At 39.9% G+C, this 14,083-nt stretch overlaps 1 protein-coding gene across 1 annotated transcript in view; it reads left to right on the forward strand.

The window, feature by feature from the left end:
- The first annotated feature begins 264 nt into the window (after nucleotides 1-264).
- The window catches only part of CHAT (choline O-acetyltransferase), a 96,863-nt gene continuing 83,044 nt past the window's right edge, over nucleotides 265-14,083 (forward strand). The window contains exons 1-2 of the mRNA XM_027861001.1: nucleotides 265-330; nucleotides 9,038-9,229. Coding sequence (XP_027716802.1) covers nucleotides 265-330; nucleotides 9,038-9,229 — 258 coding nt within the window. The remainder of the gene's footprint in view (nucleotides 331-9,037; nucleotides 9,230-14,083) is intronic.

Genomic DNA, 14,083 nt, shown 5'->3' on the forward strand with positions numbered 1-14,083 from the left:
CTTTCTCCATTTCTAACAGAGAAAGAAAAATTCCTGCCCTTGCATTCCTCATAATATTTATGGAGGAGGAGCTGGCTTAGACTTAAGGTTGGAGAGAAGGAAGTAAGGGGACTCAAGACTTTGAGGGTGCTCTCAGGTCTGATTTGCAAATGTACACTGACCTCCCCTCCCAACCTTCTCTTTTGGTCCCTAGAACTGGGTGTGTATCCCCAACAGCATTGACTCCTGGACTCAAGCCAGAAGGGGAGCAGATAAAACTCAAAGATGCCCGTCCTGGAGAAAAAGCCCCACAAAATGACCGAAAAGGATGCCAGCAGCAAAGAGGAGGCTGTAAGTGATCATATTCCTAAAATCTCTGAATGACCCGTGGGCTAAGTCCTAAATTAACAACTGTAAGTTTCCCAGAAATCATTTCCCATGGAGTCCTTCATCTCTTATTCCAAATATTATCCATTTCTTGGGAGGACAGAGGAAGTAAGAAGCTTCCAATTTGATTGCATCCTCATCTCGTAAAAAGGGATCAGCTACCATGGAGTTAGAAATGGGAATTTACAAAAGCCATAAACCCAGGCCCTGTTGCCAAAGAGGTGTCATGGTCTGGTCACCATTGCCTTGATCCCAATTAGGAAATCACTCTTCAGGCTAAGGAAATGTATCTAGAGGGCAGACTCATGGCCTTTAGCTCTATGGAGATTTTCCCTGCTGGCCTCTGCCTGTTCCCTTGAAGGATCTCTATTTTCCTGAGAGTCAAGAAGGCTTAGACTATCTGACCTGCCCTTTCTACTCCTCCAAACTGTCCCAAATCTAGCAAAGCAGAAGAAGAGCCTTGGTTCTGAGAAAACTGGTGATGCAACCTCATTTCCTACGCTCTCAGTAAGGCCTCCCTGAGAGGTGCTATCTAAGTAGTTGGGCAGCATCCATCTCATTTTGCAAATTCTTTTTTTGGTTTTAAAAACATATTTATATATTTCATATACATTTATAATCTGCCCTTTCCTCTGTATCCCATCATTGGACAATAACAATGAATGAAAAAGAAAAAGAAAAAGAAAATCCTCAATATAAAGATGCATAGTCTAGGAAAACAATTCCCCAAATTGGCAATACCCCAAAATGTAGGTCTCTCACTGCATTTTAAGGTCATCATGTCTCTGAAATGTTTCATATTTAGCTTTGACTTTGTTTAGTTTTGACTCTGTTTCATCTTTACTCTTCTGGACTTAATGGTTTGTTATTCCATTGATGAGAGTTCAAAAGTCTTTCACAGTTGTTTTTCTCTATAATATTGCTGCTTTTATAAAAATTGTTCTTTTGGCGCTACCTCATTTAGTTCTGTATCAGACCATAGAGGTCTTCCTAGCTTTCTCTTAAATTGTTTATTTCATCATTTCTTATGGCACAATAATATGCTACTACAAATTTACGTAGCAGAATTTGCTTTGTCATTCTTTAATAGAAGGACAGTTCTTTAATTTTCCATTTTTGTCCTTTCTTTGATCTCTTTAGCTTGGGTCAAAGGGTGTATATCCTTTGTGGACTTCGTGTAACTTTTTGCTACCCTGTAATTTTGGGGGGGTTACATTTGAGTTCCAAGCTGTTTTCCTCCCTCCCTCCCTCCCAACTTTTCACTAGAGAAGACCAACATTTGACACAGATATACATGTGAAACTATATAATACATAGTGCCATATATCAGTTCTCTGTCCTTTCCAATCCATCCTGCACATTGTCAAAAGATTTTTAAAAATTACATGTATCTATCTCTCCCTCTTTCTGGCCCCCATTAAATAATTTTTAAAATAAGAAAAATAAAATTCTTATAACAAATATGCACAATCCAGCAAAACAAATTCCCAAATTTGCCATGTTCAAAAATACGTGTCACAAAAAAATCGACAAAAACAAACAGAAAAATAAATGTGTCTCATTCTGCATTTCAAGTCCATCAACTAGAGGTGTATAGACTCATAGTTTATCATTCACAAGATAAATCTTACAAAAACATGGCTTCCTACATGTCACTCTTACCCCACACTCCCTCCCCCAATACTACCTTCAAAAAGATTTTGAAAACTTCCAGAGAATACCAGGAGACCATATTTCCAGTCTCTGTTTTGACATTGATCTTGGACAAGTCACTATGTTTCTCTGAGCCCTAGACTCAGTTTCTTCATTTGTTTAAGAGAATGTTGAACTGGATATTATCTAAGTTCCCTTCCAGCTCTCTAGGATTCTGATTCCCCTGCTTCTGAGTACCTAGTCCAGAGCTATAAAATAGTTCCTGCTCATTGTTAGGGGACTCTATACAGGGCACTCAGAGGACAAAGAATTACAGAACCTTATATTGTTTGCAATGGAGGACCAGAAGAATGAACTCATGCTGCTCTAATGTGCTGTTATTGGCCTCTCTTCTTCTTGATGACAAAGGGAGGCATTTCGCAGAAGTGCTGACATCAAGACACTTGTTTCTACATGTCTACCCACACCCCACTGCAGACATACCTGCCAGGTTGCAACTCTGAGACTTCTTCCAGGGACATGCTCATACACCAGCTAATAGCTACACAGACCCTTCCACCATATTCTAGGGCTTTGGCCCTCCTCCTGGTATTTGGCTCCCCAGGATAGACAAGATTCCCAGAAGGTACCAGAATACCCAAATGTTTGATCAGCCAACCAGCTGTTCACCAAGCCTCCCTAGGTTCCTTCAAATTGGGGATGGTATATCTGAAAAAAAGCAGACATTCCACTGGATGATAATAGACATCTGACTGTGGAGAGCTCACTACCTTATGAAGCAGTCTATTCCATGGAAGCAGCAGTGGCATAGAGGAAAGCGCTAAATCTAGGATCAGGAGAGATACATTTAGATATCCTCTTTGCTACTTACTATCTGTACCTTGAAGAGCAAGTTAATCTCTGGGGGCTTCAGTTTCCTCTTTTATAAAATGAAGTTGGACCAGATGGCCTCTTAAATTTCTTCCAACTCTAAATCTATGGTCATGTATGATATCTAAAGTGTCCTCGAGCTTTAAGTCCTCTTTTGGGGATGGCTCTATTTGGTAAGATGTGTTTCCTTCTATGGACCCAAAATCTATTCCCTATATCTCTAAATATAGACACTGGAACTCCCCTCTAAAGCCAAACAGAACAACTCCTTCCAGTTCTCAAATTCTATGATTCTATGCCCAATTATCAATTTATTTGGGGCTAATGAACCTTGGACCCGCCCAGATTTGTTTGCTCACACAAAAGTCCTTTGCAGCTCACGGTCTCTTTCCTCCTAAGTGAAGTGGCCTCTGCTCCCAGGCCAGAGGAAATTCACATCTCCAGGTTCCCCATTTTCCCCACTTTCACTAGGCAGGCTGCCTCTCCTACCCTGGGGTGGGGAGAAGAGGCTTTTTTATGCTTCAGGCTAACATATACCCACTGATAACATATACCTCTAGGATCTGAGCATTTACAGCTGGAAGGGACCTTGGAGATCACCAACACACCATTTTACAGTTGAAGAAACTGGGGCCCCAAATCACATAGTAAGTGGCAAAGTTGGGATTGAAGCTTAGGTCCTCTGACTCTAAATTTGGTGCTCTTTTCACTATACCATGCTTCTGATCTATACAGCATCACAATATTCCTCCTCTGGTACCCAGGAGAATAAGCAGACCAGGGAGATAAACCTGACCTTTGTTTCTTTGTTCCTGCTTCACTTACAGGTTTCATTTGAGTTTCCCATTGGGTAGAAAGGTTCAATGCAAATTCAGGGTTGGAGTCCATTTGGTAGGGTGTCACCCAAAGTTACCTTCCCTGTCCCTAAGTCATTATCCCCCAAGAGTTCCTTACTTCCTCTCCCTTGCTCTTAAGGTTATTTATTGTCCTTTAGCTGGGCAATAGGTGAATGGAATTAAGGTTGGCTTGGTATTAGATGGTGGAGACAGGATTAGGCAAGTGGGGCTGACATATAAATGGGGATACGATGGTATCTGGTTGATATAAGACCAAAGACTGCAACGTCTGCTACATTATGCTGGAGCATAACTGGAGATTTTTGTCTCCAGTTTCCAGTTTTCAAAAGTAGATCAAAAATGTGATTTCAGTTAGTTCTTCCACTGAAAGACAGAAGGACATATAATGAGGGAAAATACTCAGTCTCCACCTGGAAATCCAACTCCCCCATACCGGTGAGATCACAACTTCCTTTTGCTGCACAACACAACGTGTTTTTAGTAAAACAACTCATTTGGCTCCATGGCAATGGTGAGGAACCTTTGTTTATTTTAAGAGCCAATAATACTAAAGGAGGGGAAAGGATCCATTGAGGGACACATACAAATTAAAAAGTAGCTTAATTTAGTGAGGGGTTTTTTTTGAGTGATATATGCAACCTTCCATTCACATACTTTAAAATTTTTAACAAAATAAAATTATATTTCAGGATTTTTAAAAATTTTCAATTTCATGTATATCTAGTTAAGGGATAGACAAGGAAGAATGGAGCAGAAGGAGAGGAAAGAAAGGAAAAAGAATTTGGAGGAAGAGGAAGAAGGGAGAGGAAAAGGCAGATAGAAGTTGGAAGGAGAAAGACTAAAGGAGAGGAGGAAAAAGAGAAAACAATTAAGACATATACAGAGCAAGAAAAAAAATGAAAAAGTTAGGAAAGATGCTCAGTAGTTTCTGAATGGGAGGAAAAGTAATACAGGTACGAACACTCATTCTGGAGTCAAAGGACTTGAGTCCATAACCCACCTTTGACTCTTACTACCTGCTGGCCAACTCGGCCAACCAACTCATTTACTCAAAACTCATCCTTCTTGACCTTTCTGCAAGATTTGGCACTATTGACCTCCCCTCCCTCCTAGACATTCCCTTTTTCTCTGAGTTGTTGGTCTTCTTCTATTCCTTGGTTCTGTTCCTACATGTGTGAATGTTGTTTTCCGTTAACTTTACTAGTATCATCTTCTCTGTCATGTTCTCTAACTGTGGGTGTAACTCCCAGCTCTGTCCTGGGTTCTCTTTCTCTACAGTTAATTTCCTTATCCCATGAATTTAACTATTAAATCTAGGCAGATGACTCCCAGAGATCTGTATCTATATTTATATCCATATCCATATGTCTGTATCTCTATCTATCCAGGCCTAGCAACTACCTATTGGACATTCAAATTGAATGTCTTATAGGCTTCTCAAACTCAATATGCTCAAAACAGAATTCATTATCTTTCCCCCTCCCCAAACCCACCCTCTTTTGAACTCTCCTATTGCTCTCAAGGTCATAAGCATTCTGACAGTCATCTAGGCTCACAACCTCAATATCATCCTAAACTTATAACTCTCCTTCAACCCATAGATCCCATCAGTTGCCAAATCTTAGCATTTCTTTTTATAAATAATATTTTATTTTTCCCCATTACATGTAAAAACAATTTTAACATTCTTTTTTTTTAAATTTGAGTTACAAATTCTCTCCCTTCCTCTTCTCTCTCTTCTCTAACACAGTAAGCAATTTGATATAGGTTATATATGTGCAATCATGCAAAACCTATTTCCATATTAGTCATGTTGTGAAGGAAAATACAAGCCAAAAGGAAAAAACCATGAAAAAATAAAGTGAAAAAATAGTATACTTTGAAATGCATTCAGACTCCATCAGTTCTTTCTCTGGAGATTGATAGCATTTTTCATCATAAGTCTTTTGGAATTATCTTGGATCATTGTATTTCTGAGAATAGCTAACTCATTCACAGTTGATCATCGTATAATATTGCTGTTACTGTATACAGTGTTCTCCTGGTTCTTCTCACTTCACTTTGCATCAGGTCATATAAGTCTTTCCAGGTTTTTTCTGAAATCAGCCTGCTTGTTATTTCTTATGGCACAATCGTATACCACAACTTGTTCAACCATTTCCCAATTGATGGACATCCCCTCAATTTTTTTCTTTTTTTAATTGTATTTTATAGTATTTTATTTTTCTTGATTACATGTAAAAACAAATTTTAACATTCATTTAAAAATTTTTGAATTCCAAATTTTATCCCTCCCTTCTTTACCTCCCCCCTCCCTAAAACAGTAAGCAATTTTATATAGGTTATATATTTGCAATTATGTGTATTTCCATATTAGTCATGTTGTAAAAGAAGACAGAGACCAAAAGAAAAAACTACAAAAAAAAGTGAAAAATAATATGTCTCAATTTGCATTCAGACCCCATCACCTTCTACATAAGGCTCTTCCAATCCCCAGACTGTGCCATCCCCAACAACATTACTATGTATCTGCTCTGTATGGATCTCCCCATTGGACTATAAGCTTCTTGAGGTCAGAGACTGTTTTACTTTTTGTCTTCATATCTCCAGCACTTAGCATAGTTTCTGGTATATAATAAGCACTTAATAAATGCTTGTTTATTGGTTGATTGATGAAGAACCTGAGATCCAAGGAGGTTGTGACTAATCACATAATCACCTCTTGCTGGGAGGATCATGGAAGAAGTAGTCTTGGTGGCCAAGGCCTTGAAGGAGGAGAAGGATTTCCATGGGATACAGAGGGAAGAGCCCCTTCAAGGCATGAGATAGAACATTTGAAAGTACCCAGAGTGAGATAAGACACATTAGGGAGCAATGAATAGTCCAATGCATCTAGAATGGATAGGGCATAAAGAGAGAGCAAAATGAAAACTATATTTGGTGACAGCTAAATTGTGAAGGGTCTTGAGTGCTCACCTAAAGCTGTATTTTATATGTGAGGCAATGGTGTACCTTTGGAGGCTTTTGAGTAGGAAAATGACATGATTAGATTTGTGCACTAGGAAGATCATTTTGACATCACCCTATGAAGACTAGATTGGAAGGAGAGATTAGAGGCAGGAAATCTAGTTATGAGGCTATTACAATAGTTCAAGCAGGAAGTAATGAGGGCCTTAAATAAACTGATAGAGTGGAAGCAGAAAGGAGGGGACAGATTTGAGAAATATTTCTCAGGTAGAAAAAAAAAAAGGACTTCACAACCAAATGGATATAGGAGATGAAAGAAAGGCAAGATGTACTGATGACTCCTTCAAGCCTGGATGCATAGAAGAATAGTGGAGCCAGGAACAGAAATAGGGAAGTTAGGATAAGGGGTAAAATTTGAAGGAAAGATGATGAGTTTGTTTTAAACACATGGAACTTGAGATATTATTAAATATGTAAGTGGAAATGTCTAGCATTTAATTAGAAACATGAGACTGAAGTTCAGAAGAGGTCAGGACTGTAGATATAATCATTCACAGATACAGTCAGGAAATCATTCACATAGTGGAGATAAATGAAGTCATAATAGTAGACAAAATTGCCAAAGAAAAGAGTACAGAAGAAGTAAAGAAGGGGTCAAGAATGTTTAGCCTTTAGGGTTGTTCATACTTAATGGATTGGAGAAGGAAAGGGAACTAACCAAAGTCCAACAAGGAGCAGTCAGTGAGGTTGGAGAAGCATCAGAATATGTCAAGAAAGCCAAGAGGGAAGAGCTTTCTGAAAAGTCTATGGTTGACAACATCAACTTCTACAGAAAGGTGATGGAAAATGGGGGCTAAGAAAGTCATTAGATGTGGCAACTAGGAGGTCATGAGTGATCTTGGAGAAAGCAGATTTAGTGAGGGCAGAAGCCAGTTTTCAGGGGATTAAAGAGCAAATAAGAAAGTAAAAGAAGTAAGTATATGCTACTCTTTTCAGAAATTTAGTCATGAAGACAGCAGAGAGAGAGAGATAGGAAGATTGCTTAATATAGTAGTAGAGTGAAGGGAGAGTGCTCTTTTTTTAGGATGAGGGACACCTGAGTAGGCAGAGAGGAAGAAGGAAATAGAATAAGATATGTATAAGATGAGGGGCAAAGGAGATGGTGCACGGAGTGAAGTATTAGAAGAGACAGAATAGGATCAAAGTCATGGGTAGAAAGGTTAGTTTTGTCAAGAAGGAGGACCATTTCATTGTCTGAGACTGGAAGGGAAGAGAGGATTTGAGAACACACAGTTTTTGAGTTAGGGAGAAGACCTAAGGTAGCTCATGTCAGATCAGATCAGTTTTCTAATTTTCAGTTCTCTTGATGTCATCGAGAGAAGAAGAAGGATGGAGTTGGAGGATTGAGGACAGTGTGGAGTTTTGGCAGTTGTTACCATGGGGAATATTATAGCGTCAATGGTAGATAATAAAGGTTGTCAAGTATCGGTGAAAGCCCATTTTGAGTTAATGAGAATATTTTTATGGCAGACTAAGTCAGCACAGCTTTGTGGCTTGGGTGGGCAGTGCTCTCCACATCAGGTGTCAAAGTGGATATAGTGGATCAATCAATCAACAAATATTTATTAAGTATCTAATATGTGCCGGGAATAGATAGATGAAATAGTCTCTACTCTCAAGGAGCTTATGTTCTATCATAGGAGAGAAAATATGTATGCAAATGAATATATACAAAATAAGTATACACAAAAGAAATACAAAGTAATCTTGGGGTGGTGAGTGTTAATCAAGGTAGGGGACTAGCAATGCAGGAAGAGTAGAAAGGGTGGGTTTGGGGGACATTCAAGAGTGGCAGAAAGTACAGTTTTGAAATAGCTAATCATCATGTCAAGATTGTGAAGGGAGCTGAGACCAGAACAGGGATTGTGGACTGCGAACAGGGAGTGGTGGAACTATTGGGGATCCCAATGAAGGTGAATAACAGGCTCTGTAAGAATGAGGGAACAAGCCCCTGGTAGCTATGGATGGTAAGGTGATCCGTACATGGAGGAGAGCAAAAATGAGGCCTGAAGAGAAGCATGGAGGAATGGTAAAGCCAAACTTTGCAGATGCCACAATTTCATGGAGAGCTGTCTTCACCTCGGCAGGAGTGGGGATGGGAGGGAGCAGAGGAAACAAGGTACAAGTAGAGAGAGAAGGAAGGCTTTCATCCTCAAAAGATGAAGTCCCATGTTCTCCCAGCCCAGGGCTCAAAAAGGCTGGGCTTCCAGCACAAACTTTCTTGACCTGCGCCATTGATCACCTTGTTCTCTGCCCAAGCTCAGGTGCTATCCAAACTCCCTGTGCCACCACTCCAGAAGACCCTGGCCACGTACCTCCGGTGTATGAAACACCTGGTGCCCGAGGAGCAGTACAGGAAGACCAAGGTGATTGTGGAACAGTTCGGTGCCCCAGGAGGCCTAGGGGAAGTGTTACAGCAGAAACTCATGGAGAGAAGGGAGAAGATGACAAACTGGGTAAGAAGGCAAACCACTACATAAGGCCCAGCTGGCCAAGGGGAGGGAATGGTAGAAAGAAAGCATGAGTTCATTATTTCTAACACCACTGGCACCATAATTTGGCTTACTTCCATAAAAGTCTGTATCCCTCTCAAAGCCGCCTCTCACCCATAGTGCTTGGTGGCACTGGACTTTACCCATCCAAAGGAATATAATAATGTAGCTTCCTTGCACATGTGGGGACTTCATATACCCTTCCTCAATGTTTTCCCATACATATTCTTTCATTTGTTTCTCAACAACAAATGTTATTAAACACAAGTTTAACACTAGGGAAAGACCAGTGTTGATGACTGTAGGTAAGTGTAGAGAGCTGGCTAAAAAACTGGCCCTAGAGTCAGGAAGACCCAGGTCCAAGTCCTGTCTCTTACACAGACTGACTGTGTGACCCTGGGCAAATCACTTAAACTCTCAGTGCTCCAGGCAACTCTCTAAGAGTATAAATGACAGATCTGCTGCTCTTTTGGTAGTGGCAGTCTCATGCAAGGGAACTGCTATGTCAGGTTCTGAGGAGAAATGAGAACTGCAAACACAGGCCCTGCCCTTAAGGAACTTGCCACAGTAAGATAGGGAGAGATGTTATTATTTTTCCACAAAAGCTAACTTTACAATGTGAAAAATGAAGGACAGAGAGGTTTAGTTACTTGCTTCGGAGTACTCAGTGAGTTAATAGAATAGTTGGATATAGACCCATATTCAGTCATCTGAATGGGAATACTCAACAATTCAACCAACATTTTTTCAGGTCCCACTGTGTTCACAGCATTTTGCTAAATTCTTGGAAAGCTACTAAATTTAGCCTGTCTTTATGGGACTTACAACCTAATAGAAGATAAATACACACACACAGATGTAATACAAAATAATACCTGATAAATGCATGATAGAAGTGAAAAAAAAACATAATTCTGTGTGAGGTCAGAGTGGTAAAGGTCATTGAGGGTAAGGAGATCAAGGAAGGCTTTATGGATCTTGATGGAAATGCCCTTCCTTCTACCTACCCATCCTTTAAATCCTAACTCAGTTGGGTGGGTTGAGAGTTAAAAGATGAGTAGGTGGATGGAAGGGCATTATTGGCACAAGGAACAATGCAAACAAAGGCATGGTAGCAGGAAAACAGAAGCATGAACAAGGGTTGGAAGTTGCAAAGAAATAAATTTAAGCTTGATGTCAGCAAAATGTCCTAACAATTAGAACCTATTCAAGAGCTGACTGGGTTGCCTCAGAGTTGGAGAAGGGGTCCCCATCATTGGAATTCTTCAAGCAGAGGTGAGAAGACTACTGGGCAAACTATTCAACCTGACTCAGCCTCAGTTTTCTCATCTGTCAAAAGAGGGAGTTAGACTTGTTAGTCTCTAAGGTGTCTTCTAGTTCTAAACCTACAATTTCATGATCTTTTGTTATGGGGGGATGGGAATGGATTCCATTCAGATACGGGTAGATAGTTGTAAAGGTTCCTTCTTACTCCAAATTCTATTTTGTGAATCATGGATCATAAATGGGGTACAGCAAGCAGCACAGTTCAACCAAAGCTTAGCGTACTTGGAGGGTGGTGCCAGATTTTGAAGGACTTTGAATGCCATGCTAAGAAGTTTGACCTTTACACTTATTGTGGGCTATGCTTAAATTTGGCTTAGTCCACCAGGTCAGTCAGTCAGTCAACAAGTATGTATTAAATACTTATTATGTGCCAGGCACTACTCAAGGTTTTTTCTTTTAAAAAAAAAATGCAACCAGAATTCATGAACCATAAAATCCACCTACATAAATGGAATGTCTCATCTTGGCTCTCTGGAGCCTTGGAAGAGAACCTTGTACTCTACAGGGGTCAAGTTTGAATAACTGCTTCCACAGAAAAGATAGATTGCTTGAGTCATGCTCAGCTTACAGAGGCTTATCCCACTATGTCAAGTTTATACCATTCAGATGTTACCAGCTCCATGGGTTTTTCCTTCCCTGGGACAATAATCAAACAAGTAAGTTATAGTAAGGATACTTCAACTTTGGATATATGTGTTGTGGGGAGGAGGAATCTTTTTAAAATGGGAGATCAAAGACTGTGCTCTTTTTCTTCTTTGCCCCTGCTGGGTGTATACCTTTGAGGGTGCCATTCACATAAGAACATCCAAAGATGTCGGAGTAAGCAGTAAAGCACTGTAACTCTCCCATATTCATCTCCAAAAAACCATAAAATAGCACCCCAAAACAAATCCTGGAATAGCAGAATCAGCGAAAAGATTGGGTGAAACAATCTTTTAGCCTGAGAAACTTGGAAGATCAGCAAGAAAGGTCTGTCTCACTTGGGTAAAAGGGGAGCACAGTTGAGGACAGGAAGCATCCCAGCAAGCCAGCAGCAAGCCCCACCTCAGCAAACCAGCAAGAGATACTGAGCCCCAATGTGGTGGAGCAGGCAAATACCAACACTAGGACCCACATTTGTCTCAGCATAGCCAGCGAAACTGGCAGACTCCAGCTCCAAGAATCACCATGTGAGCACCAGACATAAGGGTTCCCAATGGACCCCAGGGTAACATCAGTGCAGCACCAGGTAAACAACCAGGGCCTGCAGCCCCTGGAACAAGAAGCCTGACACATGCTCCTTCTACTCTAGGAGCAGAGTTCAATTTTACACATGGTTTGGTTTATTTTTTTTTATGGGGGGGAGGCAATTGGAGTTAAGTGACTTGCCCAGGGTCACACAGCTAGCAAATGTTGAACACAGGTCCTTCTGACTCCAGGATCCGTGCTCTGTCTACTGCGCCACCTAGCTGCCCCCAGAGTTCAATTTTAAAAGAAAGGAAAAAGGCCAAAAAAGATGGGCAAAACAACAACAAAAAAAGAATCTAACTTTGGAAGGTATTGTGGTGACAGGGACAACTGACACAAACTCTGAAGAGGACAACAATGTCAAAACACTTTTGGGCAAAACCCCAAAGAAAAATGGGAAGTGGTCTCAAGTCCAGAAAGAACTCATGGAAGAGCTTTTAAAAGGAGCTTAAAAATCATGTAAGAGAGGTAGAAGAAAATTTGGGAAAAGAAATGAGAGTGGTGCAAGAGAATTATGAAAAAGGAGTCAACAACTTAGAAAAAGAAAACAACTGCTTAAAAAGTAGAATTGGCCAAATGGAAAAGGAAGTACAAAAGCTAACTGAAGAAAACAACTCCTTAAAAGTTAGAATTGGGCAAGTGGAAGCTAATGACTCTGTAAGACATCAAAGATCAAACAAATTTTTAAAAAATGAAAAAATTGAATAAAATGGAAAATATCTCACGGGAAAAACAACTGAGCTGGGAAATAGATCCAGGAGAGACAGTTTCACAGTCATTGGACTACCTGAAAACCATAATCAAAAAGAGGACCTAGACATCATCTTTCAAGAAACTATCGAAGAATATTGCCCTGATATCCTGGAACCAGAGGACAAAATAAGCACTGAAAGAATCCAGCAATCACCTCAAGAAAGAGATCCCACAATAAAAACTCCGAGGAGCATTATAGCCAAATTATAGAACTAATAGGTCAAGGAAAAAAATATACTACAAGTGGCCAGAAAGAAACAATTCAAATACCAGGGAGCCACAATCAGGAATATACAAGACTTAGCAGCTGCAACATTAAAGGATTGGACATCATGGAACATGATATTCTGGAAGGCAAAGGAGCTAGGACTACAACCAACAATCACCTACCTAGTGAAATTGATTGAACCATTCTGGAGAGCAATTTGGAACTATGCCCAAAGGGCAATCAAATTGTGCATACCCTTTGATCCAGCAATACTTCTACTAGGTCTGTACCCCAAAGAGATCATAAAAAAGGGAAAATGGCGGCAGCTAGGTGGCGCAGTGGATAGAGTTCTGACCTTGGAGTCAAACTGAGCCTCAGCCACTTGACACTTACTAGCTGTGTGACCCTGGGCAAGTCACTTAACCCTGATTGCCTGAGCAAGAAATAAAAGGGAAAATGATTTACATATGCAAAAATATTCATAGCACCCTTTTTTGTGGTGGCGAAATGTTGGAAATTGAGGGGATGCCCATCAACTAGGGAATGGCTGAACAAGCTGTTGTATATGAATGTAACAGAATACTATTGTGCAATAAGAAATGATGAACAGGCAGATTTGAGAAAAATCTGGAAAAACTTGTACGAACTGATATAAAGTGAAATAAGCAGAACCAGGAAAACACTGTACACTGTATCAGCAACACTGTGTGATGATCAGCTATGAATGACTCAGCTCTTCTTGGCGACATGATGATCTGAGACAAGTACAAAGGACTTACAAAGGAAAATGCTAACCACATCCAGATAAAGAACTGATGGGCTCTGAATGCAAATTGAAGCATACTTTTTTTTCACTTACTTTATTCTTTTCCATGGTTTTTTTTCTTTTGATCTGTTTCTTCTTTCACTATTGGGACTAATGTGAAATATGTTTACATGATAGCATCTACATAACTTATATAAAATTGCCTACCATTTTAGAAAGAGGGGAGAGAAGGGAGGGAGAAAAACTTGGAATTCAAAATCTTGTAAAAGTGAATGCTAAAAATTGTCCTGACATGTAATTGGGGAAAAATACTATTACAAAAAATTTTTAAAAAAGAATGTTGAGTGCAGGCAATGTTTGTTTTTGTCTTTCCAAGCAACTGTCACATTGTAAGTACTTAATAAATACTTGTTTAATTGAACATTGGCTTCAGCAGGCCTTGGGCACAGTAGCAAAAACTTCTCTCATGATGATGATGAGGTGATGCTGAAGATACCACACTTTTGTATCACACTTTTATATTTTTTCCAACAACCTT

Source organism: Vombatus ursinus, unplaced genomic scaffold (genome assembly GCF_900497805.2).
Source record: "Vombatus ursinus unplaced genomic scaffold, bare-nosed wombat genome assembly UNPS02000749.1, whole genome shotgun sequence".
In the NCBI taxonomy this organism is placed as follows: domain Eukaryota; kingdom Metazoa; phylum Chordata; class Mammalia; order Diprotodontia; family Vombatidae; genus Vombatus; species Vombatus ursinus.